This window comes from Petaurus breviceps, unplaced genomic scaffold (genome assembly GCF_028583685.1).
Source record: "Petaurus breviceps papuanus isolate PSGF00001 unplaced genomic scaffold, PetGlider_PUasm1.0 90317, whole genome shotgun sequence".
Taxonomy (NCBI): domain Eukaryota; kingdom Metazoa; phylum Chordata; class Mammalia; order Diprotodontia; family Petauridae; genus Petaurus; species Petaurus breviceps.
The window spans coordinates 32,653-56,782 of NW_027187217.1; the positions used below are offsets into that span (position 1 = coordinate 32,653).

A 24,130-nucleotide genomic window follows, 5' to 3' on the forward strand; every position below is an offset into this window, starting at 1 on the left:
CCTCCCTACAGTAGGGACCAAGTCTTGTATGATTAGCGCCTTTCACGTGGGTAGTACCCAGGATGGAGGCTCAGCAGTCAGGCCACTCAGCCCCACCCCCCTTTCACAGGTAACCCAGCTGCCTGGCGGCCAGCGCCTCCTCTCAGAACGAGATCCTCCTCTGCACTTGTTGCCCCACCTGAGCCACGCTTGGGAACCAAGGACAGAAACACTCACAATCTGCTTTTCTGTGTAGCGGTTGGAGCTCAGCAGGTTCACGGCTTCCATGTGGCCAAAGTCAATGTCGTGGCCGAGGAGGAAGATGAAGAGCAGCTTGCACACATACTTCTTCTTGCTATAGCCGTCGAGGGCCTTGTCACCTACAGGGAAGATCCCACTGAGGGTCTGCCCAGCCCAACCCCCGCATACCACACGCCCTGGGCTAAGGCCCAGATGGACGGACAGCACTGCACACAGATCACAGCCTCCCTTGATCCAGACACAAGCAGCCTGGGCAGCGACACGCTATAACGTTTATGTATGTGCACATGAGTGTGTGCAAATGGGTGTGTGTGTGTGCACATGTGTGTGCACATATGTATGCAAGGGTGTGAGTGTGTGCATGGGTGAGTGTGCACATGGGTGTGAGTGTGTACATGGGTGTGACTGTGTGCACAGGTGTAAGTGTGTGCGTGAATGTGCACATGTATGCACACAGGTGTGAGTGTGTGTCCATGGGTGTGTGTGCGCACGGGTGTGAGTATGCACGTATGTGCACATGGGTATGAGTGTGTGCATGTATGTGTGTGCACATGGGTGTTAGTGTGCACGCATGTGCATGGGAGTGTGCACGCACGGGTATGAGTGTGCATGTGTGTACACAAGGGTGTGAGTGTGCACGGCACGCAGGTGTGAGTGTGCGTACGGGTGAGTGAATGTGCATGTATGTGCACACAGGTGTGAGTGTGTGTAAGTATGTGCGCAGGGTGTTATTGTGTGCACATGGGTGTGCGTGTGCATGGGTGTGGGTGGGTGTGCACGGGTGTGAGTGAATGTGCACAAGTATGCACACATCTGCACGGGTGTGTGCATGTGCACACATCATCTATGTGTAAGTGGGAGCTCTATGTTTGACCCATTTTCAGATCACATATTGTCTGACTATACACCACAGAGATGGGAAGAGAGAGCTATACAGAGAGAGCCTGCCAAAGAGAGAGAGCAAACACCTGCCTGCCATGCCCCTGGAGTGAAGCCCAGGTCTAAACACTCCTTGGGCACCTCCTACAAACACAGAAGAGGGATGGTCCCTGTCTGTCAGCCAGCCAAGGTACAGAAAACTATGCACATGTGGGGTGAGGGATGGGGTGGGACCCCTCAGGATGCACGTGTGTTCTCCCTCCCTTTCTTTTTCTCCCACCCCCTCTCCCCCTCTCTTCCCATCTTTCTGCTCTTCCATTCCCTCCCCCCTTTTCCCTCTTTTTCCTCCTTTCCCCTCTCCTTCCCACTCTCTCCTCTTTCTCTCACTCTCTTCCCGCCCTCCTTCCCTCTCAAGAGAGCATTCCATAAGAAGACCCAGAGATTTAGCCATGAAAAAAGCAGCAGCCACCCTCCAGGTCAGGGGGACAGCAAGAAAGGCACAGGTGAGGGGCAGCTAGGTGGCATGGTACACAGAGCACCGGTCCTTAAGTCAGGAGGACCTGAGTTCAAATCCGGTCTCAGACACTTGACACTCACTAGCCGTGTGACCCTGGGCAAGTCACTTACCCCCAACTGCCTCGCCCCCCTCCCCAAAACAAACAAAAAAGGATCACACAGGCAGCTGGTGAGGAGCCTCATCTCACTAGAGTCCGAGGTCCCTAGGATGCCCAGCATGAATTGATTAGAATTCAGTCTTGTGAAGTTTCCTCTTTCTTCTCAGCACAGCCTGACCACCCACTGGGCCTCAAAGTAGAGAAGGAAGGGAAAACAAAATGCCTTGAAAATGGGGTCCTTCGGGTTCCTGGCCATCCTGTGCTAACCAGAGGAGCAGGGGCCGGGGCTGGGGCCGGGCTGGGGCCGGGGCTGGGGCCGGGCTGGGGCCGGGGCTGGGGCTGTGTTTCAACAGGGTGCCCCGGTTCTCACTGAGATTGGCGTCGTGTCCAATTCTCCACGACACCATCTGGCCTTCACGAGGCAGAGACGCTGGAGGGTTTCTTGCCACCTGCTTCTTCAGCTCACTTTCTAGATAAGGAGACTGAGGCCAGAGTGGAAAGGATGCTTCCTGACTGCAGGCCCCAGCTGCCCCGCTGCAAAGTTCAGTCTTAGCATCTCTCAGAAGGTCCTTCTTTGGGTCCTCAGTTGCACTACACAGGATGGTTCCCAGGATTTCACTGGAGGGGGGGGCAGTGGGAACTTCTGCCTGACGACCTCGAGTCTCAGTCGCCAGAGGCCCTGAGAAGTTAAAGGACTTGGCCAGATTCCTACCACCGATGTGTGCCTAAGTGGAGGCCAGATGTCGGGTCTTCCTGACTCAGAAAGCCACTCTCAGCGCATCCTGCCATGGCATTTCTCAGGGAAGGTGGCCACAGACCAAACCTGGCTCCTTCCAGGCCTCACAAAGGTCCGTGAGACGGCTCTCCTGCAAGTCAAACCCACAAGGGACCCGCCTCCAGTGGACCTTGGGAATCCTCCTCATAGACAAGACAATGGTACCTTCCCCGCTGTCTGATGACATCCTCTATGCTGCTTTTCTTCCTGGGGGGAGGCCGGAGCCTCTTAGTACCCGCCCACCCCCTCCACCTCTTGGTTGCCATTTGGCTGACCTACAGATTTAAATCTCAGGCCCCTGAGCATTCTACCTAGGGGAGGAAGCTGGGCAATGCCTGCCTCTGGGCTCCTCGGGCCCAGAGGGATCCTTACAATGCCCAGTGGTGAGGAGACAAGCTGAAAGGCGTTTAACACAGGTTCAGCCCTGCCGCCAGCCCCCGTGCTAACCCTAACTGCGCTGAATCGGTGGCAAAGATGCCCCCAGCACAGGATTTCAGGGGGAATGCAGAAGAAAGATCAGGGGTCTGGTCTCTGTCTCCTGAAGGAAAAGAAGGAAGGACACCCTTCCACAAAAGGAGGGCTGAGGATGGGAGACTTCAAACAGACAGAAATGCTATTTGCCTTTCTATTACAGACAGCATTTTATTTCCCAAAATAAAATCAAATGAAGGGAGGGGGAGGAAAGGTATGCCATCTGTTTATGAGACAAACGAAGTCCTGGTCTTTGAAGTGTAGGGGCTTCCCCCAGGCCTGCAGACGGGGAGGGAGGGTGGTGCACGACTAGGGCAGATGCCTTTCCGAGAACCAGCTGCCCAGAGCTCACCTCTGCAGCAGGTGAAAGCTCCAAGACCATGGGAGATGGGCCAAGAAAGGGCAAGCTGCGTCTCTCCAGAATTCCCCGAAAGGCTTTCTAGCCTTTCAAATTCTGACACGCAAAGAGGGGAAGCCAAAGACACCTCAAAATCTTGCCATCACTGACTGGAAAAGTCACAATGCCACTTTTCCTGGTAAATAAAACATCCATTTATTGTGTAAAATCAAAGTTCTGTGGCTGGTACCCTCAAGAGGCACAGATACAAGCCCCTTAAGCAGATAATCTCTCAAAGTGCCTGAGGATTGAGAGTGCAGCCCCTGGAGCCTTGTAGGCACTCAGTGAACATGCACGGTGACCGCGGGTCTCCTCCAACAATCTCCCAAGCTGGTTGTGAGGAAATGAGCCATGGTGGGAAGGCACTCCTCCGGTGCTGATCGCTCACTGTCCACGAGCTATGGTGGGAAGGCGCTCCTCCAGCGCTGATCGCTCACTGTCCACGAGCCGTGGTGGGAAGGCGCTCCTCCTGCCACAAGCTGTGGTGGGAAGGCGCTCCTCCAGCACTGATCGCTCACTGTCCACGAGCCGTGGTGGGAAGGCGCTCCTCCGGCGCTGATCGCTCCATCAGTCCACGAGCTGTGGTGGGAAGGAGCTCCTTCAGTGCTGATCGCTCACTCTCCACGAGCCATGGTGGGAAGGAGCTCCTCCGGCGCTGATCGCTCACTGTCCACAAGCCGTGGTGGGAAGGCGCTCCTCCGGCGCTGATCGCTCACTGTCCACGAGCCGTAGTGGGAAGGAGCTCCCCTGGCTCCGATCACTCATGTCTGCTGGCCCGCGTTAGCCATTATCCTCTGTTCCTATGACTTCAATCAATGCCTTTCTACAGCTGAGTCCTGAGTCCCAAGCCTTCCCTTGAGATAAACCTCCCCACTTACAATGGTCTGCCAGAGAGATCCACCTGGATGTTCCATGAGTGCCCAAAAAACACATTAATTCAATGAACATGTAGCCAGCCCCTGCAGCTTCACAGACAGAAAACTGAAGTGACCTCTGACCTTGGGGAGTTCACTGTTCATTCAAGGGAGCATAAGGTGACTGAAAACCAGGGGGAGAGAAGACCAACAGTGAGAGGAATGAGGAGGAAGCAGGGGCTGTGAAGGGTGGAAGCAGTGCCCATCACTGCACATAAACGGACAAGGAGGGCCAAGCCTCCAACGGCCCAGGGCAGTTCCTCATGGGCAGGGACTGGTCCAGCGGCTGGTGCACACAGTTGTTTCACATGCTGCATCTCCATCACCCTTCAAGGGACCCCAAGTTGGAATCTTTAGGGCATCCTGAAATTCCCCCAGGATTTACCACCAAAGAACATTAACTGGGATACAACTTCCCACAAACACACAGTTGATGGGGAGCTGGGTGTCTGCTATGGAGAAAGCTACTCCAGCTGCCCAGAGTGACCTGGCTGGCCCCACAGGTCAGGCAGCACTCTAGGCTGACCCTCTCTCCACCTGCTGCTAGTGGTCTGGACAGGAAACGCTCCTCATCCCTTGGCTCTTCTTGCCTGGATTCTGGGGCTGAAGTCTGGAGAGACACTCTTCCCAGGGAGCTCTGCTGAGGTTTATGGCAGCCAGCACGATGTCAAGCAGGAGCTTCTCCATGGCAGTGAAGCTCCTTGGGGACCCCTTTGGTACTGCACATCTCCCAACCTCTTGCATGATGAAAATCAGTCATAGCAAGCTCCCTCCAAGAAAACCCACCCAACACGCCTCCCTTAACTCTTCACTCCTGAGCAATCGGTCAGTAAACACTGACTGCACACCTACTACGCGCCAGGCACTAAGGATGACCGTGAGGAGCTCGCCAGCTAACAGAGGTGACAAGAAGCTGTAGCGCCAATGCAATATTTACAGCACCCATGATCACGATAAAGACCGTGACTATAAGTATCACATGATGTTCAATCACAAAATGTATCAGATTCTCCAGGTAGAGAACAGAACTGAAACATTTATTTGGACACCAGAAAACTGAATCTCAAAATCAGTAAGCCGATTCCATCATATTACCAAAGACATTCAGAAGCCATAATAACATTGAGAGCCACAGCATCCTTCAGTCTTCCCACAAACCAATACAACATCAATATTTACTCACAAACCTCTCTACCTCCCTAACGAGCATCCTCTTTCTCCCCCAATGTCTGGCTAGCTCTGAAACAGCTTCCTGTGGGCTCTGCTTCCCTTCAGCACATTCCCTCCATCACAGGCTCCATGTGATTACATTCAGCCTATTGGGGGCAGAGTTTACTTCCAAAGCAGGGGAGGTCTTCAAATTCCCCCCTAGGTCTATTAAGGGGCAGGGAAGATCTTCGAATTCCCATTCTCATTACATTTGGCCCCAAGATCTTTCATGTCCCTGACACAGCAAAAATACCAACATAACCAACATAACAACAAATGATAGTTCAAGGATAACTGGTGGAAAAACTGGTGTCAACAGAAATTTGCAACAATGTAACAGGGAAAATAGAAAAACTGTACACATAAAACAATAGCTTAGGGTGGGGACCTGGGCACAAGCACCCCATCCTTCCCCCCTTGAACGAATGGGGCTCAAAATCTTGGGGTAAAGGTCTCTTTTCCAAAGCTACTTCAAGATGAAATTGGACATAGAGTGGTCCCTGCCCTAAGAGGTCCCATCAAGAGTTCAGTTCTTTAGCTGTCATCCAGAGCTTGGTCGACACCAGGCTGAGAAGTGGCACATCAAAGTCATGGACAGGGGATGACATCTGGCTTAAGCAAGTGGGCATCTGCAGGTAGAAGGTTACAAGCCTACAAGTTTAACAGACAAAAAGTCAAAAAGAAACAAACAAACAAGTCAGCCGTGCCTCTGGAGTCCATGGACTCACTATCATAACCTCATTCACAGCAGAATATATGGCACTGTCTTCCTCGCTCTATTCCAACGACTTGAGACACTGCCACACGTTCAGCACATTGACCACTTCCACCTATCCCAGCACTTTCTTTAATCCAAGTCCCCCTGAAGGTGCGACAAACTTGGATACAATGGTTCAGGAGCGTCTCTAGGGGCAGTTCTCACTTCTCTCTTCTGTCTAACATCAAGCCCATTTTCTTGATACATTTTGTATAGTTCATTAGTTGGAATACCATCAATTTTCCTAAAATCAACCTCTGCTCTCAATAGAGCAGTAAACAGTTCTTTTCTTGGCAGTCTATTCTGACTTTGAATCCACCTTCTCTCTCGAGGAAATTTATCATTTTCCCATTCTCCTAAGTCACTTAGCTGTGAAATCTTATCCAGCACCTCTGACAGAGGATGTCCTATTTCACCAATGAGTGGAGTCGGAAGTAGGGGCTTATAAGCAGGAGGAGCTGTCTTCACCATGATATTTCTATGAGGCATTGCTACGGGGACATCATGATACGTGTCTACATTTCCAACCTTGATAGCAGTTTCATTACTTCTTTCAACTTTCTCATGCATTCTCTAGGGGGTACCAGGGTCTGTCTCCACTAGGCCACATACAATCAGTGAGATACATTCCATTGCATCCATCAGCAGCTACAGCTAATAGATCGATCGCATTGTTACCTCCTGCCAAATGAAAATCTCTAAAAGCTTGCTGGACAAAAAGATTCTGGCCAATATTTATAAATTTCAAGTAGGCAACTTTATCTACCTCTATCCCAGCAGCTCCTTTGTCACTGATTCTTACCATCCAAGAATCCAAGGATTCTCCCATCTTCTGGGGGAATCAGCTCAAAATATCAGTCATCTCCTGCTGGGTGAAATCCGCAAGTATCTCCTTGAACCCTCCCTGACTCTCCAGCCTTCTTCTCAGGATGGGGCGAGTTCCTGCCCCGTAAAGGTTTCACCATGAAACAATGTAACATCCGGTAACACCGTATCGCCATTCTGTACGATACATGCACTTTCTAGGGCGCAACTAGGCTCAGACGCTACCAAAGCTGTCTGGACTTTCCTCCTGCTACTTTTTCCTTCTTTTTCTGAGCCAAATTTACAACAGGCCTCTCTGCTTCCACCTGAGACTCAGCCTGCTTTTCTAAAGGGGAGCTCAAACGCTGGCACTCAGCCAACCCTTGTAACAATTGGTCTCTGCTTTTATACATAATACGGTAGCCTGTCAGCAAAAGCGGCCTCTAGCTCTCCCAGGTTTTTTGGTCTTTGCAAACATGTTTCTAAATCTCTAGCTTCTCCCTGCTGTAGCCTCTGTTCCCAGTTTTCAGAGCCCTATACTTTTAGACCACTCCCTTGCTAGGGAGGCCTGAGGCAAATCCTCCCATCCTGGGATATCCATTTCTTCTTCGAAATCCCTTCTGTCCCCAACTAGAGGTCTGATATTTCACAGTTCCATCCTCATTGCCAGCCAAACATTGGTTTGTGGGCAGGCTGAAGGATGCTGCGGCTCTCGGCATTATTAGGGCTTCTGAATATCTTTGGCACTATGACGGAATCAGCTTATTGGTTTTGGGATTTGGTTTTCTGGAGTCTAAATAACTGTTTCAATTCTGTTCTCTACCTGGGGAATCTGGTATATTTTGCAATCAAACATGTGATACTTACAGTCACAGTCTTTATTGTGATTGTGGGTGCTGTAAATATTGCATTGGTGCTACAGAAGCAAGTATGGCCACATAAACCAGCAGGACAGACAGGAGGTGATCAGCAGAGGGAGGGCACTGTGATTCGCAGGGGCTGGGAAGGCTTCCAATAGAGGGCAGAGTTTTAGTTGGGACTTTGGGCAGCCAAGGAGGCCAGCATTCAGAAGGGAGGAGGGAGGGATGTGTCACCAGAGAGAATTCCTACAGCCTACAGATGGACAGCCAGGAGGCCAGTGTCCTAAGACTGAGGAATACATGTCGGGGAGGGCGGTGTAAGAAGACTACAGAGGGACAGGGGATTGGCTGTGATGGGTTCTGAAGACCAGAGCATTCAGTACTTGGTCCAGGAGGCAACAGGAAGCCACTGGAGCTCCAGAGTAGGGGGAGGACAGTGGGACCTAAACTCTGGGAAAATCCCTTGGTGGGTTGAAGAGAGGATGGAAGGCAGTGGAGACAGGCCTGAGGCACGCAGACCTCCCAACTACTACCACAGACCAGGGGAGGCAATGAGGGCCTGCGCCAGGGTAGGGGAGAGCTCCAGAGAGGCTGTGGAGGAGAAATCAACAGGCCCTGGCGCCATACTTCATGTGTGGGGAGTGAGGAGCCCAGGGCAAGTCTCAGACTGGCAGCCTGAGGGGCGCACACCCTTTCCCCCCTCCTCCTCTCACACCCACTCTGCCGCTGTCCCTGGATGGACATGCCATGCCTTGGAATCCTCCCAACCCGAGTCGCTCTCTCTGTCTTTCTAGGAGAGTATAAACTCCCCCATGATGCCTGGCACCAGTAAGTGCTTAGTCAAGGTTTCTTCAGTCACGGAATCTTGCTGGATCGCACCACAAGCCTGGGAAAGCTTTCGGGGCCCAGCCACCACTGAGGCCGGCGGGCAGCCCACTCAGTGCCAGGGGAGAGCCCCATCTAGCTACGCCTGCCTCGCCCCTTCTCACGAGCCCTCCCCAAGGACAACCCTGGGGGACAAGGCGCAGGAGGAAGGCCGCTAGGCCGAGATGTGCTGGGGGAGCTGCCCGGCTCACTCACCTTTGAACTTGGAGCGGATATTGGCCAACTCTTTGTTTATCCTCTTGATCTCCGCCTCCTTACTCTTGCCTGAAAAAGAACAGACCAGGTGCTGCCTTTAGCCAGTGTGCAAAGGGCCCGAGTAAGGAAGCGAGCTTCCCATCTTGGTCAGGAGGATGCCAGGGCTCAGAGGAAGGCCCAAAACCATGGCCACAGAGCAAGTCCAGCACTTCTGCCCTGTACCGCCGTGAGTCCCCCACACCCAATAAGTCATGGGTCCGTTCTGCCAGGACAGAGGGGAGCCCTGCTCCCTGCCTGCTAGTGCATGTGAGGAGGGCCAGCCAACACTGCTTTAACAGGACACAAATCTGGAGTCGGAAGGCATGCTGAAACCCTGGCTTGGTTTTCTTGCCCCCACCCTTGTTGCGGCCTTGGACAAAGACCCTGAGCTCTCCTGAAGGAAGGTGTCCCCTGGGGCCACAGCCCTCTCCTCCATGGTGGTCAGATCCCTCCTGGAGGGAGATCCTGGCAGGAACCCTGGCCAGCTCTAACTCCCATCCAGGGGAGCACCCCAAAAGAAGGGCACAGAGTTCACAGGTGGGGTGGCGAGGGAAAGCAGCCTTCAAATATGAAAGAGAGCAGGGGCACTGGGCCCAGCAGGCAAAGCAGCATCCAATGAAGAGCTTTCTCCCAGAAAGGTCCCACTGTGGACTGGCCTCCCCACTCCCTGAGCCTGGAAGAGTAGCAGAGATGCATGTCCAAGTGGCTGTTCCTTAGGGACCCCAATAAAAAGGTTCTATATTTCCACTGTAGCCCTCAGAAGAGAGAGTAGGCAAATGAAAGCTGGAGAGAAGTTGGCATCTGGGGGGTGGGTGGGCAGAAGGACTGCTGGGGGGGGGAGAAAGCTTGGGGGGCAGAAGACTGGGGGGCGGCAGAAGACTGCGGGGAGCTTCAAACTCCATGGGAGTTGAGGGCCCTTGGAGCCCTGAGACAACCAGTCCCACCCTGGGCAGTGTTTGTGACCCTAATACTTACTAGAGCATGATTTCTAAGGGTCATTACCACACAGAGCTTCCCAGGAATTCTCTCAGCTAATCCTCACAACAAACTTTACCACCCCCATTTTAGAGGGCAGAAAAAGGAAAGTGAAGTGAGCTCCCCAGGGTCCTACAGCTGCTTAAGCACCTGAGGCAGGATGTGAACCCAGATCTCTCTAACCCCAGGTCCAGGGCTAACTGGATGATGACCTTAGCTGCCCAGCATGAGCAAAGGAGCCAGGAAGCCAAGCGCTGCCAGCCTGTGGCCTGCAATGCCCTCCATGGTTTCAGCAAAGCATCTGCCCAAGTCTCCCCAAGCCCCTGAAGGGGGCAGGATGGGCTGAAAGCCTGGCCCAAGAACCTTCCCCTCCATCCCCAAGGTCTTGGCCCTGGTAACTTGCCTCAGTGACTCTAGGGCAAGAGCCAAAGACCTGAGCCAGATAGGATCTCAGACCTTAGAGGCCAAAGGTGCTCACTAAGCACCTGTGAGGTTCCCAGGCATCATCCTAGGGCACAAAAAAGATACAAGAACCAGACAGTGCCTGCCCTCAAGGCACTTCTTGGCACTGACTTCAAAGGCAAGGAGGTGTCAATGACTTGCCCAAGTAACAGTCAAAGGTAGGCCTGGAACATAGGCCTCCCCCTCCTCCTCCAGAGGCAGTCACCTCACCCAACACTCCCAGGGCAGGCAGACGGTCTCAGCAAGCCAGCCAGACTGGCCAAACCAAAGAAGATGAAATCTGGTAGGAACAAACATCAAATTCCACAGCTTGGTCAAAACAAATTCCAAAGGGAAAGGAGCCAAGAGCTCCCACAAGGACTCTCAATGTGACATGGCCTTCAGCTGCACCAGGAGGGGAAGGGACCATTTCCTGCCCAGGACAGAACAGGCCACATTTTGGCAAGGACCATGTCCAAAGGAGGACAGCCAGGAGGGCGAGCAGCCTCAAGGACACACCACATGTGGACAAGCTGAAGAAGGAAGAGAGCCAGAGAGAAGGCTGATAGCAAACAAGACAGCCGACTATGGCGGGGAAGACATATTCTAATGGGCTGTAGGGGAGATCTGAGGTGATGCTCCAAGAGACCAAGCAGGCTTACTTACTCCAAGGAAAGGTTCCCTTCTCTTGATACTGCCCCCCACCCCCACCCTCCCTCTGAGCCCTTCCTTCTCAGCTCTTCTGCCCGGCTGCCCTGCAGACCATCCCCACGATCCTGGCCCTCCCCCTTCCCTTCCCCCCCCCCACTGCCCTGCAGACCACTCCCATGACCCTGTTTGTCCCCCTTCCCTTCACACCTGATGAGGTACAGATTCAGGCCCAGGGTGCACAAGAAGGTCCCCGAGGCTCTTTCCCAGCCACCCTGCAATTCTGGGCCCTGATCAGAGTGCCCGTGCCAAGGAGACCACAGCACTGAGGCACAAGCCTGGGGCCATTCAGAAGGAAGGCAGGCTATTAAAAACAAATCATGGATTAGCTCGTTGTTCAGTGGCTGGTGGCAACACTGAACCAATGTGTGATACCAAGATTTAAGGAACAGCATGGGCTTCTGGGAAATGAATGCCTGCTGAATGAACAAGGAAGAACCTGGAAGGTGCCCCTCCACCTGCCAGGATCCCCTCGGGGCTAGGTCAAGGCCCCGCCTGCTTCCCATCTGTGCTGCTTACACATTCTGCTTCATGGGAGAAGGCAGGGCACACAGAAGAACCCAGCTCTGACTGATGCCTTAGTCAGTAAGGCCCCCGAGGCACCTTTAGATCCCAAGCGCTTGGCAGAGGGCCCAGCAAAGAGGGAAGCAGGCTTGTCGACTGCACACCGGAGTGACCAAGTAGCACCTGGTGTGAGAGCTGAAGATGGAGGGAAGCCGGCAACAGGGATGACCGCCTGCACCAGCTGCCATGGGGCAAAAGCAGGCTGAGGAAGTGAAGGAAGGACGGGCCGCCTGTCATGGGGAATAGCCAGGCTCCGGAATGGCCCATATGATGAATGAAAGCAGCTGCCAAAGGGCAGTCCAGGAAAGGGCGTCCTCACTAATCCTGAAGAGCCAATGATCGAAGCCCAGCCACACTCACCCTCCAGGCCCTGCCGAGCTCAGGGGCTTGCCCCACAGGCACAGAGTGCATCTGGCTAGCTGAGATGACTGACCTGGGATTCCTCTTTCCTCCTTCCCTGACCTTTCCATTCCAGAATGTTTACATAGACAAATTTTCTAAGGACCCCCATCAATGTGGGCCTTTCCTCTTTAGAAATCACTGTGGCCAAAAAGCTCTCTCCTGGGCATATCCCCACCCACCATCACCACCCTGCCCCAGGGCCTAGCAGGTGAGGAACAGGAAGACAACAATGAGAATCCATCAGTGGCCCTGGCCTAAGGTTGGCCAGGCCCAGCTCAGGCAGGCAAGCCCCTCCTCAGATGGCAGGCCTGCAGGCCCCCTCGAGGATGCCTGGCACAGCACCCCCTCATGCCATAGCTCCCCAAACAGAGCCATGGTCGGCAGACCTACGGGGTGTTCTGTCACATCTCTCCACAGCCCATCACCAAAGGACAAAGACTGGATGGGAGCAAGGCCCACATACTTGAAGATTTGAAGCAAGCTGGCAATAACCCCAGTCAGAACATCAGGGGCCTACACACACTGCTCAGGGTTCTTACATCGTGACCTAGCATCAACTCTGCACGGTCTCCTCAGGTGAAAAAGGAAGCGAGGAGCCCACTTGGGAAAGACAGTCACGCACACATTCTTCCCCATGAAGCCCCAGCCACAAACCGCTTTCTCCTCAGCTGTGCATTCATAAGCAAGGACCTCCTGCCCCGAAAATGGAGGCAAAGGCTTCTCACCCCAAGGAGTCACATGTAGGACGGGCGTATTTCCCACCCGCCCACCACTGCCTGGACTCTGGGGCTACCCATCCAAGCCACACCCAGTCTGTGACAACCATCTAGCAGCCAGCCTGTTCCACAGATTAGCTGAGAACATGATCCCTGCCCTGCTGGGCTGCCCCAGATAATGCTTCACTGCTCACTCTCTCCTCTGAAAAACCCCTCAGACAGGGAGGAGCTCTGTGTCTTCCAAGGATGGATAAAGGAACAGAGGGATGGACAGTGGAGGAAGGAAAGACAGAGAGGCAGATGAAGGGATGGATACAGGGGCAGACAGACGGATGGACGACTGGGTGGACGGATGAATGGATGGAGGGGCGAACGGAGGGGTAGACGGAGGGGTGAATGGAGGGATGGACAGAGGAGCTGAAGTGCCCACCAGAAATTATACACCAAAGCCCCCTCCCAGTCGCAACCTGCTAGAAGGGGACCCCTCCCAGGGTCCCTGAAACCACCTAATAGGCCATAATAGTGAGGGAACATTTCACCTGTGTTGCTAGAAACATGCCCCAGGTTTAGGTCTGTTTATGTTTGTATCCAGGGCTTTGCTGGGTAATCAAGGCTTCACTAGAAACGGCATTAACGGCATTACCCCCCTTGGAACCACAACACCTGGCTCTATGTAAGTGTGTCTTACAGCAGACTCAGGGCTGTCTTCCCTCCTGGGGAGGCAGCCGCCGGCTGGTCCATAAACGCTCCTAGCCAGCTATAATTGGCTTGGATGTCTTGCTTCCTCTGTTGTCCATTACAGAGCGAACAGAGGAATGGACAGAAGATGGACGGGCCCCTTCTCATGACGACGTTTGCTGCCCACATCCCTAACTGGAGAAACTTCAGGCTGAGGTCAACAAAGACAAAAAGGTCATTTTTCCCCCTCATCTAAGTTCACTAATACCCTGAAATCCAGTCCATGAATCCTTAGAACCTCCATATAATAAAACCTCACTCCCTTATCAGGAAAAATACCATTTCAAACCAAGGTAAAGTGAACTAAGAAAATTCTTTATAAGTAAAAAAAAAAGTTGGGTAGAGAGCTGGGCCTGGAGTCAGGAAAGTTTGGATTCAAATCCAGCCTTAGACCCAAACGAGCTGTGTGACCCTGGGCAAGTCACTGGAGCTTGATCTGACTCAGCTCCCCCCCCCCATAAAATGGCTCAAGGGCACACTTATCTCTCAGGGTTGCCATGAAAATCAAAGTGTGCTAGGGCCTGGCACCCAGCAGGCACCTAACAGCCTCTACCCCCAGCACTTTTCTCACTGGGCAGAAGGATGTATTTATCAAACTGAACACTCTCCCCTCAGCGACTCAATGGGAGTGAGCATGTCTGCTGTTCAGCACCGGCTAACAATGCCCCCATGGCCACCCTGAAAACATGGCCAGGCCCAGGCCAGAGGGGAAGCTGCCCCAGACGATGCAATGGTGGCTCAGCCTCCCGGGGGGGGGGGGGGGGCTGAATGACTGACGTGGGCCAACACTGATTGGTCTCACTGACCTCCCCCCAAGACATCTGGCTGTTTCTAAAAATTCATTTATCTGTAGTTTTCAGCACTCATTCTCTAACAGCTTGAGTTCTGAATGTTCCCACCTCCAAAGACATTTGTTTTCTTAAAGAAAGCAACAGAAGATCCGTCTGTGACCCCCACGCAGGGCCCCCTGCAAAGCAACAGGAAGGTGGCTGGGTGCTGGGCTCTACACAGAGCCAATCGGCTTTCTTTCTTTTTCGATGGAGATGGGGGAGAGGGAAGGGAGACAAGGCAGATTCTGGTTTATTGAAAAAATAAAATTTAATTTAAAACAACAGTTAGGGAGGGCGGCAAGGTGGTGCAGTGAATAGATCACCGGCCCCGGAGTCAGGAGGACCTGGGTTCAAATTCAGCCTCAGACATTTAACACAAAACTAGCTGTGTGACCTTGGGCAAGTCACTTAACACCAATTGCCCTACCTTTCCCCCTCCAAAAAGCAAAAATAAAAATAAAAAAATAACAACAGTTAGCAGAGTCCAGCCAAGAGACTCCCAGGAGAGCCAGACACAAAACCCTGCCTCAGACTGGATCTGAGAAGTCCATGCCCCCTTAGGCAGGTGGCAAACCCATCACCCCGTGGGGCTGGCCACTGCAGTGCTGCCACCCTGGCCCAGCTCAGAAATGCCCAGTGTCTGCATCTGCATCTGTCTGCATGCCAGCCTGCCCCCAAAGGGCACTTTCCTGGCCATGGGTGCTGGAGAGTGCAAGGCTCTGGGTGAAGCCCTCTCAGCCCTGACCAGCAGCCAGCCAGCCAGTCACTGCTCAAGAATGAGGGCCAACACTGCCCCCCCATGTCCCTTCCACCTGCCCCCTCCTGCCTCCCAGTGCTGAGCACAAGGAATGTGTCTCAAGGCCCTCAGTCTTGCTTCCCACAGTCCAAAGTCCTCCCCTCTCACACACCTAGGGGCAAAGTGTGAGATTTTTCTTTTCCTGTCCTTGTGAGTCAGGGAGGGGGGAAGAGCACTGTGATCCACTGCTAAGGTCCCCGACCCCAAGAGAAAACGGTCTTTGGTACAGGATGCTGATCTAAGACTCCAGAGCAAGGGCCGACTAAGGCTCTTAGCTCTTCACCAGCAGGGCAGAGAGGGCACTGGAAGGTTTCCAAAGGCTCCTCCACGGCTCAGCTCGGAGGGTCTTTCTGAGGAGGCAGAGATGGCCTGAGGAGAAGTCCATCATCTGGGAATGGCTGAGTGAGTTCTGGTCCATAACAGTGAAAGAATAAGCGATAATAAAGGAGACAGTTTCAGAGAAGGCTGGAAAGAGATGTGTGCACTGATGCAAAATGAAAAAAGCCAGCACCATTTCTGCCAGGGCACCACCAGGGTGAAAGGCTTGAGTGCTCCAAGCAGCGCAATGGCCGACCACAGCACCAGAGCCCCAAGATTTCCTGCTACTGGGAGGAGGGCAGGCCTCGGGGAGCAGGAGGCATCTGAGGGGCCATGACCAAGGCAGAAACCTGAATTTGTTTCAGCCAAGGGGCAGAAGCGGGGCAAGGTAGCTTTTTGTGGAAAGTACCCACACCAGAGCATGGAGGTGCCAACGAAGGTGCCAAGGGTCTTAAGAACCCCTGGCCTCTCCGTGTTAGGTCCCAACTATTTTTGCTGCTACAGCCACTGAGCCACCTTGGCCGTGATGTCATGGGGTAGCAAGGGACACATTTGCCACTTCATTTGAAGGATGTTGCCAAGCCCTTCATGGGTGCCTCCTTCTCTACCCACTACAACAGACATCATCTCAACTCCAAGCTCTCGGGGGTGATCTGTGTACTGAGAGTCCTGCAAAACGAAAGGAGCATGAGGCCATGGCGGGGGTGGCAGACTCCTGCTGCCCTCTGGCTCCCAGCTACAGGAGCCCCTGTCTAATACTGGCTCCCGCCTGGTCACTCAACAAAGCTCCCGTCCTCAGGACGAGGGCCCCTGGTGCAGGCTGGCAGACTGCCCTCCGACATCAGCCTCTCAGCCTCTCCCGCCTCCCTCTTCTGGCCCTCTATCACTGCTACTGTGGAGGGCAAGGGAGACCCAAGAGCTGTCTGAGGCCAACCTTGCAGCAGCAGGCCCCCTGCTACCCAAGGGGGACCCCGAAGAAATGCAGCATCAGCGTCAAGCCTGGGGCTAGTGTATTTCTTCTAGGTGTCTGCTTACAGATCACATTTCTAATTCCAAAAGCTACAGCCCCCAACCAAGAATAAGGCCGAAGGCAGGGCTTTATGGGATCAAAAATACCTGAGCATGCCTGGAAGCAGGTGAGGAAGAGACTTAAGAGGAAAGAGCTGGAATCAAGGACCTGAGTGAAGGGATGAGCCTTGGCACAAAGGACAGAAGGATGAAGAGGTGTTCGGAAGGAGAGGTGAGGGGGCAAGGCTAGAGCTGAGAGTGATGGGCGGGGGAGGTAGCTTGGGCCTGTGTGTGTGCATGTGTATGTGTGCGTGGGTGTGTGGGTGTCTGCCTGCCTATGTGTAATACACACCTGCTGCTGTTGCCCAGTGGTGCCTGACCCTTGGTGACCCCACAGACTGCAGCACAGCAGCCCCTCCCATCCTCCACCGAGGCCCAAAGTCTGTCGCATCTCCCATCCCTGGCTTCTATGACCCTCCCCATCCATCTCCTCTGCTGGTCCCTTCTCCTTCTGCCTTCAACCTTTCCCAACAGCAGGGTCTTTCCCACTGAGTCCCAGATTCTCATCATGTGGCCGAAGGGTTTCAGCTTTGGCAGTCACTGGTCACTGACTTTCCAGTTTTTCTTTATATACTGAATGATTTGATGTACAAACATATACACACACACATATATTCACGTATGTATGTGCGTGTGTGCATGGACTTGCGACATCTGCAGATATCCCCCAGTAAGCGGTTAAGCCCAGCAGGGCAGGGACCATCTTTTGCCTCTGGTCACAAGCCCCAGGGCTCAGCAAAGGCATGGGGAATCCCGCTTCACTGGCTGACAGTGCTGGTTAAAAAAACACAAAGAATTCAGGTTTTTTACATAAAACTCTGCCGGTGTTAATAGAAAGGGAAGGAGGGAGGAAAGAGCCAAAGAACCTCCGCCAAGCGGGACACCCAGATTCTGAGCAGCCGGTCCACTGGGCCATCCCCCACAGTGAGCTTGCAGCCAGTCAGCTGCCTTTTAGAAATCATTTCTCTCCAATTATGCAATTGCCTTTGGGCACAAAACCCTAGCAACAGAACACAAACAGCTGTAATTAGCAGATTTTCAGATTGACTCTAATGATGCTCAGGTGAGGTGCCTTAGGTAATGCTTTAAAGGTCAACATACCGAGCTCTGTCTGCTTTCAGGGAACCCGAGTTAGGAAATGAAGTCCTGAGGTTCCGGCCAGACTTGGGGCCTGTGGACGGGCGGCAGGGCAGACCCCTGGATGTGGCTTCAGATGCCTGGACAGGTCACTTCCCCACCTCTGGGTGCTGCTGGTGCAGCCCCTCTGGCCTGTTCTTTTGACATAAGCACGAGCATTCACAGAGGCTGTCAGGTTTCCCAAGAGCTTCACAAACACAAACTCCTGAGATCTCACAATACTCCTGGAAGGGAGCTGCTACTATTCCTATTTTACAGCTGAGGAAACCAAGGCAGGGGCCATGCCTGGCCCAGGGTCACCTAACTAGGACATATCTGAGGCTGGATTTGAATTCAGATCTTCCTGACTCCTGGCCCAGAGCTTTATGCCCAGGCTACCCCGCTGCTGCCTCCTAGGAAGAGAAGTGAAGATGGTCTAATGAGAGAGATTGCCAACAGAGCTCACAGTAGCCCAGAGAGCACAAGGCCTCCCTCCATCAGTGTCACAGGAGGACTCGGGAGGACGCAGCAGCTAAAGCCAGGCCCAGGGGCTCCCCGTCTGACAGCCAGTGGGGCAGCACCCCTCAGATCCAACGCTTCATGGGTTTGGCCACAGCCACTGCCCTGTGGTCTCCTCAAGAGCACCAAGAGAGGGATCATCTATGCTCAGACTGGAAGGCTCCAGACCTCTCCATAGGAGGTGGCTTCACACCCACCTTGTTTGCTGGGCTGGCTGAGAAGTAGAGGGAAAAGGCCCCTGGCTCTGTCTGTGACCCAGCAGGCCTGTGGGCTAAGGCCAGAAAGGAGGAAAAACAGGCCGGGTTTGGTCTATGAAACGATCAGATTACAAAGTACAAGGCATTTAAAGCACATTTTTACCAACAAGAAAATAAGAAAATTCATTATTTTGGTGATTCACCGGGGGGGTGAATTTTAAACCTGTTTTATAAAAAAGTTTATAAAACACCATGTAGCCTAATCTGGGGAGAGAAGTAAGGTGTGACATGTTTATTTTAAATTCTACTAAAGATGAACCTGCCGCTCATGGATTTGGGGCCTCCTTTACAGACCTCATTCAGAGCCTGAGAACCAGCAGCTGGGGGATCGTGCCTGTGTCCCCATGGTCAGGGGGCACCTGACTGACAGGGAGAGCATCACTCCTAACACAAGAGACAGCGGAAATTGAACACAGGGGATTTCTTTTAACATTTCCCATTGAACACTGGGGTCTCACCATTCGAGATCATCTCTGCACGGCAGCCCAGGCCAGGCCTCTTATCACCAGGACCAGTCCTCGCCTCCTCAAAAGGACTCCAATAACCCAGCCCCTGGGGCCCCACCCGCAGCAGGCAGGGGGTCAGGGACCCAGTCCCAGCAGGAGAGGCTGCTGCGTGCTGAAGTCCAGAGATGGGGGACCGGCTGACGGCCCTACTGGCCGAGCAGGAGGGCAGAGAAGCTTCTGAAGAGGCAGGGAAAGCCTCATGGGAACTGAGACCAAGGAAAGAACAGAGCCTGATAAAGATGCACAACTGAGGAAGAATAACGGACAGAAGCCAGACACTTCACACAGAAACCACGACACTGTGAAGACAGCCAAGTCTGGGCATGCTACAGTGGAGAGCCCTGCACAAGACACCTGATACAGGGGGCAGGGGTGGGGGGCAGGGGGCAGGAGCGGGGTGGGGGGCAGGAGCAGGGGTCACACATTGTGGGGTTAACCAAAGAGGGAATCATGGCTCCATGCCAATCTGTTGTTCCCACAGGTGGGAGGACATAGATTTCTAGTCATTAAAAAGAGCAAACCAAATTGAAGTAAACGCTGGGCAGTTTGGGGGTAGTGAAAACGGAAGTGTCATTTTTGTACAATCCGAGCTCATGGACTGTCCAGGTTAAGGAGCCCTGTTCAAGAGACGAGAAAGTCGGCCGGGCCGTGGTCAGGGGCCCATCAGGATTCTGGGTCGCTCCTTCCCTCCGACCCGTTTCTTCCTTCGCTAAAGAACAGAAAGGATCACTGGCTAAGGAGTGACTGAAGTACCCGGTGATCACCTGTAAGAAGTGTTGGGTTTTTTCATCCAAAAAGCCTCTACCAGGCACCTCCTGTGGGCCTGGCCCTGAGCTAAGGCTGGGGATACAAAAAGGAACTGAGTCCCAGCCCTGAGGGGCTCCTTGCTCAAAGCCATCCGATGGGGTGAAGGGCCCAGTGCAGCTGCCCCAGGGCTCCCAGCCCTGTCCTCCAGGGGCAGCCAAGTCTGATTCCCCACTCCTCCTCACACCTCTTCCCACACCTGAGTGATCCCCCCATGGCCACCTGCCTGGATTCAGCCATCTACAACAGAACATGGGCCGAGTCCTCCCTGTGTGGGTACCAGGTGCTTTTGTGCCAGCCCAGCAACTCCTGCCCTCCAGGGGACTACAGTCTAACGTGGGGAGCAAGTGGCCAGGGAGGATGTGAAGGAGATGGAAGAGGCATCAACAGGGGCTTCCTGGTGGACACAGTATCTGAGAGAGGCCAGAAATGCTGGGAGATGGAGGCAGGCCAGAGTCACCAAAAGAACAGAGCCAAGGCTCCGGGATGTTACAAGAACCTGTCCTGAAGAAGCCTCCACTCTACAGACCAAACATCCAGCAAGAGATACAAGGTAACCCTCAGAGGGGAGACCCCAACTGCGATGCCCCCCCAGGGTGATGGCGGAGGAACCTGTGGGCAGAAGATGGGGTCCTTGCAGAAGAAATAGAGGAGGCCGGCTTGGGAAGTGCTCAGGCTTGTCCGCTGGGGCAAGCCTCGGGACCATGGGGAGAGGTCATTCTTCCCCAGCACACTGGCAGCACCCCAAATGCTGGAGGATGTAGAAGTCCAAGTCAGCTCTGAGGGGCACAGCAAGCGGGAACCCTTCCAGGTTCTGGCACAGAGGGGCACAGCAGGGCCGGGGGGGGGGGAGTTTTCTGTAGGCAATGGTTTGAAGGGGAGGCCAGCTGTGAAGTGGGGCAATGGCCTGGGGAGCCTCAAGGGGGAAACTGGATGGAAGAAACAGAGTGGAAAAGAAACCCAGCCTGGCCTGGCGCTAGACACATGGGAGGCTCAGAGCTGACACTCTCGGGCACACTTGGGCACTGCCTGACAGGCCCAGCTCAGGAGGCTACATTTACAATTGGAAAGATGCTGAGACCCTCCCCACCCCTCCACTAATGACCGACCATCATGCCCAGAGGGACCCTCTCTCTGGCCCTCAGGTCAGGCCCACAGCTCAGGACTCCACTTTTTTCTCCACCTCTCCAAGCTGGGCTTTCTGAAAGCAGCTTTTGAAAGCCCAGAGGCCTCAAGTACTTACTTCTAAGAAGGATAAGTGTGTGGGGACTGACAGGACCTGAGCACCAATACCTGTTTCCACTTCATCAAACAGCTCCAGAAGTAATCAAGCAGAAACAAACCATTGTGGCTGCTATCAACAAGCTGCATCCCACAACCAAAGCACATGTCACACCTCTCCAGTAGCAGGCCTTCAGGATTAAAGAACCCATTTCTGGTCAACTAATCACTAATGTCCCCCGGCTCAGGCTAATCTTCATTTAAATAGATCTAAAGCCAGGAGGCTCTGAAGGAGGCTTCAGCCTGCCAGGGAACCTGCCCAACAAAGAACATCAAATATTCCTAAGGCTGTGGAGATGAGTACCCGCACCCAAATCCTCCCTTCTTTCCTTAGTCATTGGAGGAACACTGCAGAGAAGGGCATTTTGGAATCCTACTGAACTCTAGGAAGTCAAAGATACGAAAGTGCCGATAAAGCCACACCAGTCGAAGTCAACAGGAAATAATGTCAGAGGACCTTCTTTTCTAAGGGGGAAAAAATCTGTTCAATGAAGCAAATCACACTGATGTCCAACTGGGAAAGCCAATGGAAGAGTGAGGAGGAAGCCTCTGGAGTCCAGGGCAGAACTCAGCAGAGAGGGGTGCACAGAAGCCTTGGCGTGTCTGGGCAAGGGTGGCATGGCCAGACTGATGTTTGGGCAGCCCCATGAGGGGTGGGGAGACTGAGTGAAAGGCTGCTGTTACAGCCCAGGCCAGAGGGGTGGCTATAGGAGCAGAGAAGAGACACCTACGAGAGCAGTGTGGAAGGAAGAATGTGGCCAGGAAGGGAAGGAAAAGGCCTTACTAAGTAATGACTATGTGCTAGCTGGGAAAGTCACTGATGCCCACTACCGCAGTTTCTTACGCTGTAAAATGAGAATAACAGCCCCTAAGAGAGGTGCTGTGAGGATCAGTAAGAGTGCAGCACCGCGCCTGGGTCCATAGTGCCTGTCCCTACCCTCCAGGGCTGATGACACAAACATCAGAGCAAAAAGAAAAGGTCACACTCTAAGTCCAAGGGTCCTCCTGGGGTCTGGGGCATGCCGGCCAAGGACAGGACATCCTGGAGACATCCAGCAGGCAATGGGGATGGAATTAGGAGGAACCATGTGCACAGACACAAGAACTGATCCCAAGGGAGAGGATGAACTCAGCCAGTGAGACTGGGCCTGGGGAGAGAGTCAGGCGTGACCAGGGGGAGGCAGATTCTAAGAGCTTCCAGGCCACCAGGCCCCTGAGCATGGTCCGTGAGTCCAGACAGTCCAGTGGGTGGCAGAGAGGAATGGAGGAGACCAGGAAGATAGGGACCCCTCCCCCCATCCCAGAGGCCTGAGGTCAGAAGGGAACCATGCTCAGGGGACTGAGCACACCCAGAGGCCCATTGCCCTGGGAGTTCCAGACCTCCCTAGAGCCCTGTTCCAGGGCCCTTAGCAGGCCAGGCCTCACGTGAGGCTGAAAGGTAAGAAAACACCATCCTCTCTGGAAAAGCTCCTCCCTCCCTCTCTCTCCCCTGCCAGTCTCAGTCAGAATAACTCTCCATTCACCCATTTCCCAGAGAGGCATCATGCAGCCTAGAGTGACCAAGGGCCAAGTTTCCATAAACTCACAAAATAACCAAAGTGATCCTCCTTTTGAAAAAAGCAAAGTCTCTAGCTTCACCCCAAGCAGCCAGAGTCCCAAGACCACTGCGGAAAAGTGAGGAGTCAGGAGATTCCTGCCACAGACAGCAGGAGCAGTGGGGCCCTGGAGAGCAGACGGCCTTCCATGTGCTCTATTTCTTGGAAGGTGTTAGCTTAGACCAATCTTCCAAAGTCTGAGAATCTGGAGGAAGGAGGCCAATGAGGCACTCCTAATATTACTGGGCCAAAGTGTGGGGAGCTGGTGACCCCGATACTCTAAGGGGCCTTGAGGCTCACAAAACCTTTGAACTGGAAGCCCAGGTCTACACAGGCCTGACACAGCTCCTTCCACCCAAATGCCCAGCCTTGTCACACTGGTTCAACAGCAAAGGCTCCTTGAGTTTTCTTGTTGGAAATGACCCTCAAGAAGACAGTCCCCTGGCCTTTGCCTCCCCCCCCCCCCCCCAGAACATGGGCCCTTTTCTCTAGCTCGAGGTGGGAAGCTTCCAGGGTGTGCTGTTGTTCCCATTAGAATGTGAGGCCAACTTTTCTACCTGCATCCCCAGCACCAGACACAGAGCTCTGCACACACTAAGCATCCAAATGCTTTTTCATTCATTCATTCGTTTAAAAAAAAAGCTCCACTTTGGGGCAGAAGAAGTCAGGTCCAACCAGTATTTGGTCATTTCCTAACTAAATGGATGGCCTGGGCTGCAGACTAAGGGAAGTGAGAGAAGGGCGGGCAGGTTTCCCACTCCCGGGCACACAGACTGTGTGGACTGGGCTTCAGGGAGAAGGCTGACAAGAATCCATGGGGGGGGCACAAAGAGGGAATCTCCAGAGAGATGAGGCCGCGGCTTCCACCCCAGTGCCACTGCTGGGCCTATTTAGAGGCCCGAGATGAGCGGCCCCGGGGGCTGGGCCCCCACCACCAGCAGAACCTACAGCACAAAACACGGAACTGCACTGTTTACATGCACGGACCTGAGAGAAACAGGGAGCGAAGGGAAGCCTGCCTGGCGGCGGCGGCGCACCAGCTCGAGCCTCGGACCCTCCCCGGCCCCCTGCCCCGCCCAGGGGCCCCGCGGCACACCCAGGCCAGCAGCGGGGGCAGCCCAGCCCGGCTGGAGTGACGGGAGAGGGGGCTCCTCGTGCCCCCTGGGATGCGATTCAGGGGACCCGCCCCAGGCCCGGCAAGCAGAGCCCCGGGAATGGGCTGAGGGCCCCCATCCTAAACGGAGCCCGGCGGGGACCCTTTACAGAGAGGGAAACTGAGGCGGGGGGGGGCGCGGGCAGGGCGCCTCCTAGACCCGCTGAATCCCTTACTAAGGAATTTAAATCATGTACAAGACACAGAGGGACAGGCCGGAGGGGGGAGGGCGCGGCTCGGGCCAGGCCTGGCCTGGATGCCCCCACACCGAGGCCGATGGAGGCTGGGGGAGGGGGAGGGGGGC

General features: G+C 53.9%; 1 protein-coding gene across 1 annotated transcript in view; it reads right to left on the reverse strand.

The window, feature by feature from the left end:
- The window catches only part of AP2A2 (adaptor related protein complex 2 subunit alpha 2), a 55,316-nt gene that overhangs the window by 30,826 nt on the left and 360 nt on the right, over nucleotides 1–24,130 (reverse strand). The window contains 2 exon segments of the mRNA XM_069107887.1: nucleotides 217–359; nucleotides 9,001–9,069. Of these exon segments, the coding sequence (XP_068963988.1) occupies nucleotides 217–359; nucleotides 9,001–9,069 (212 nt within the window).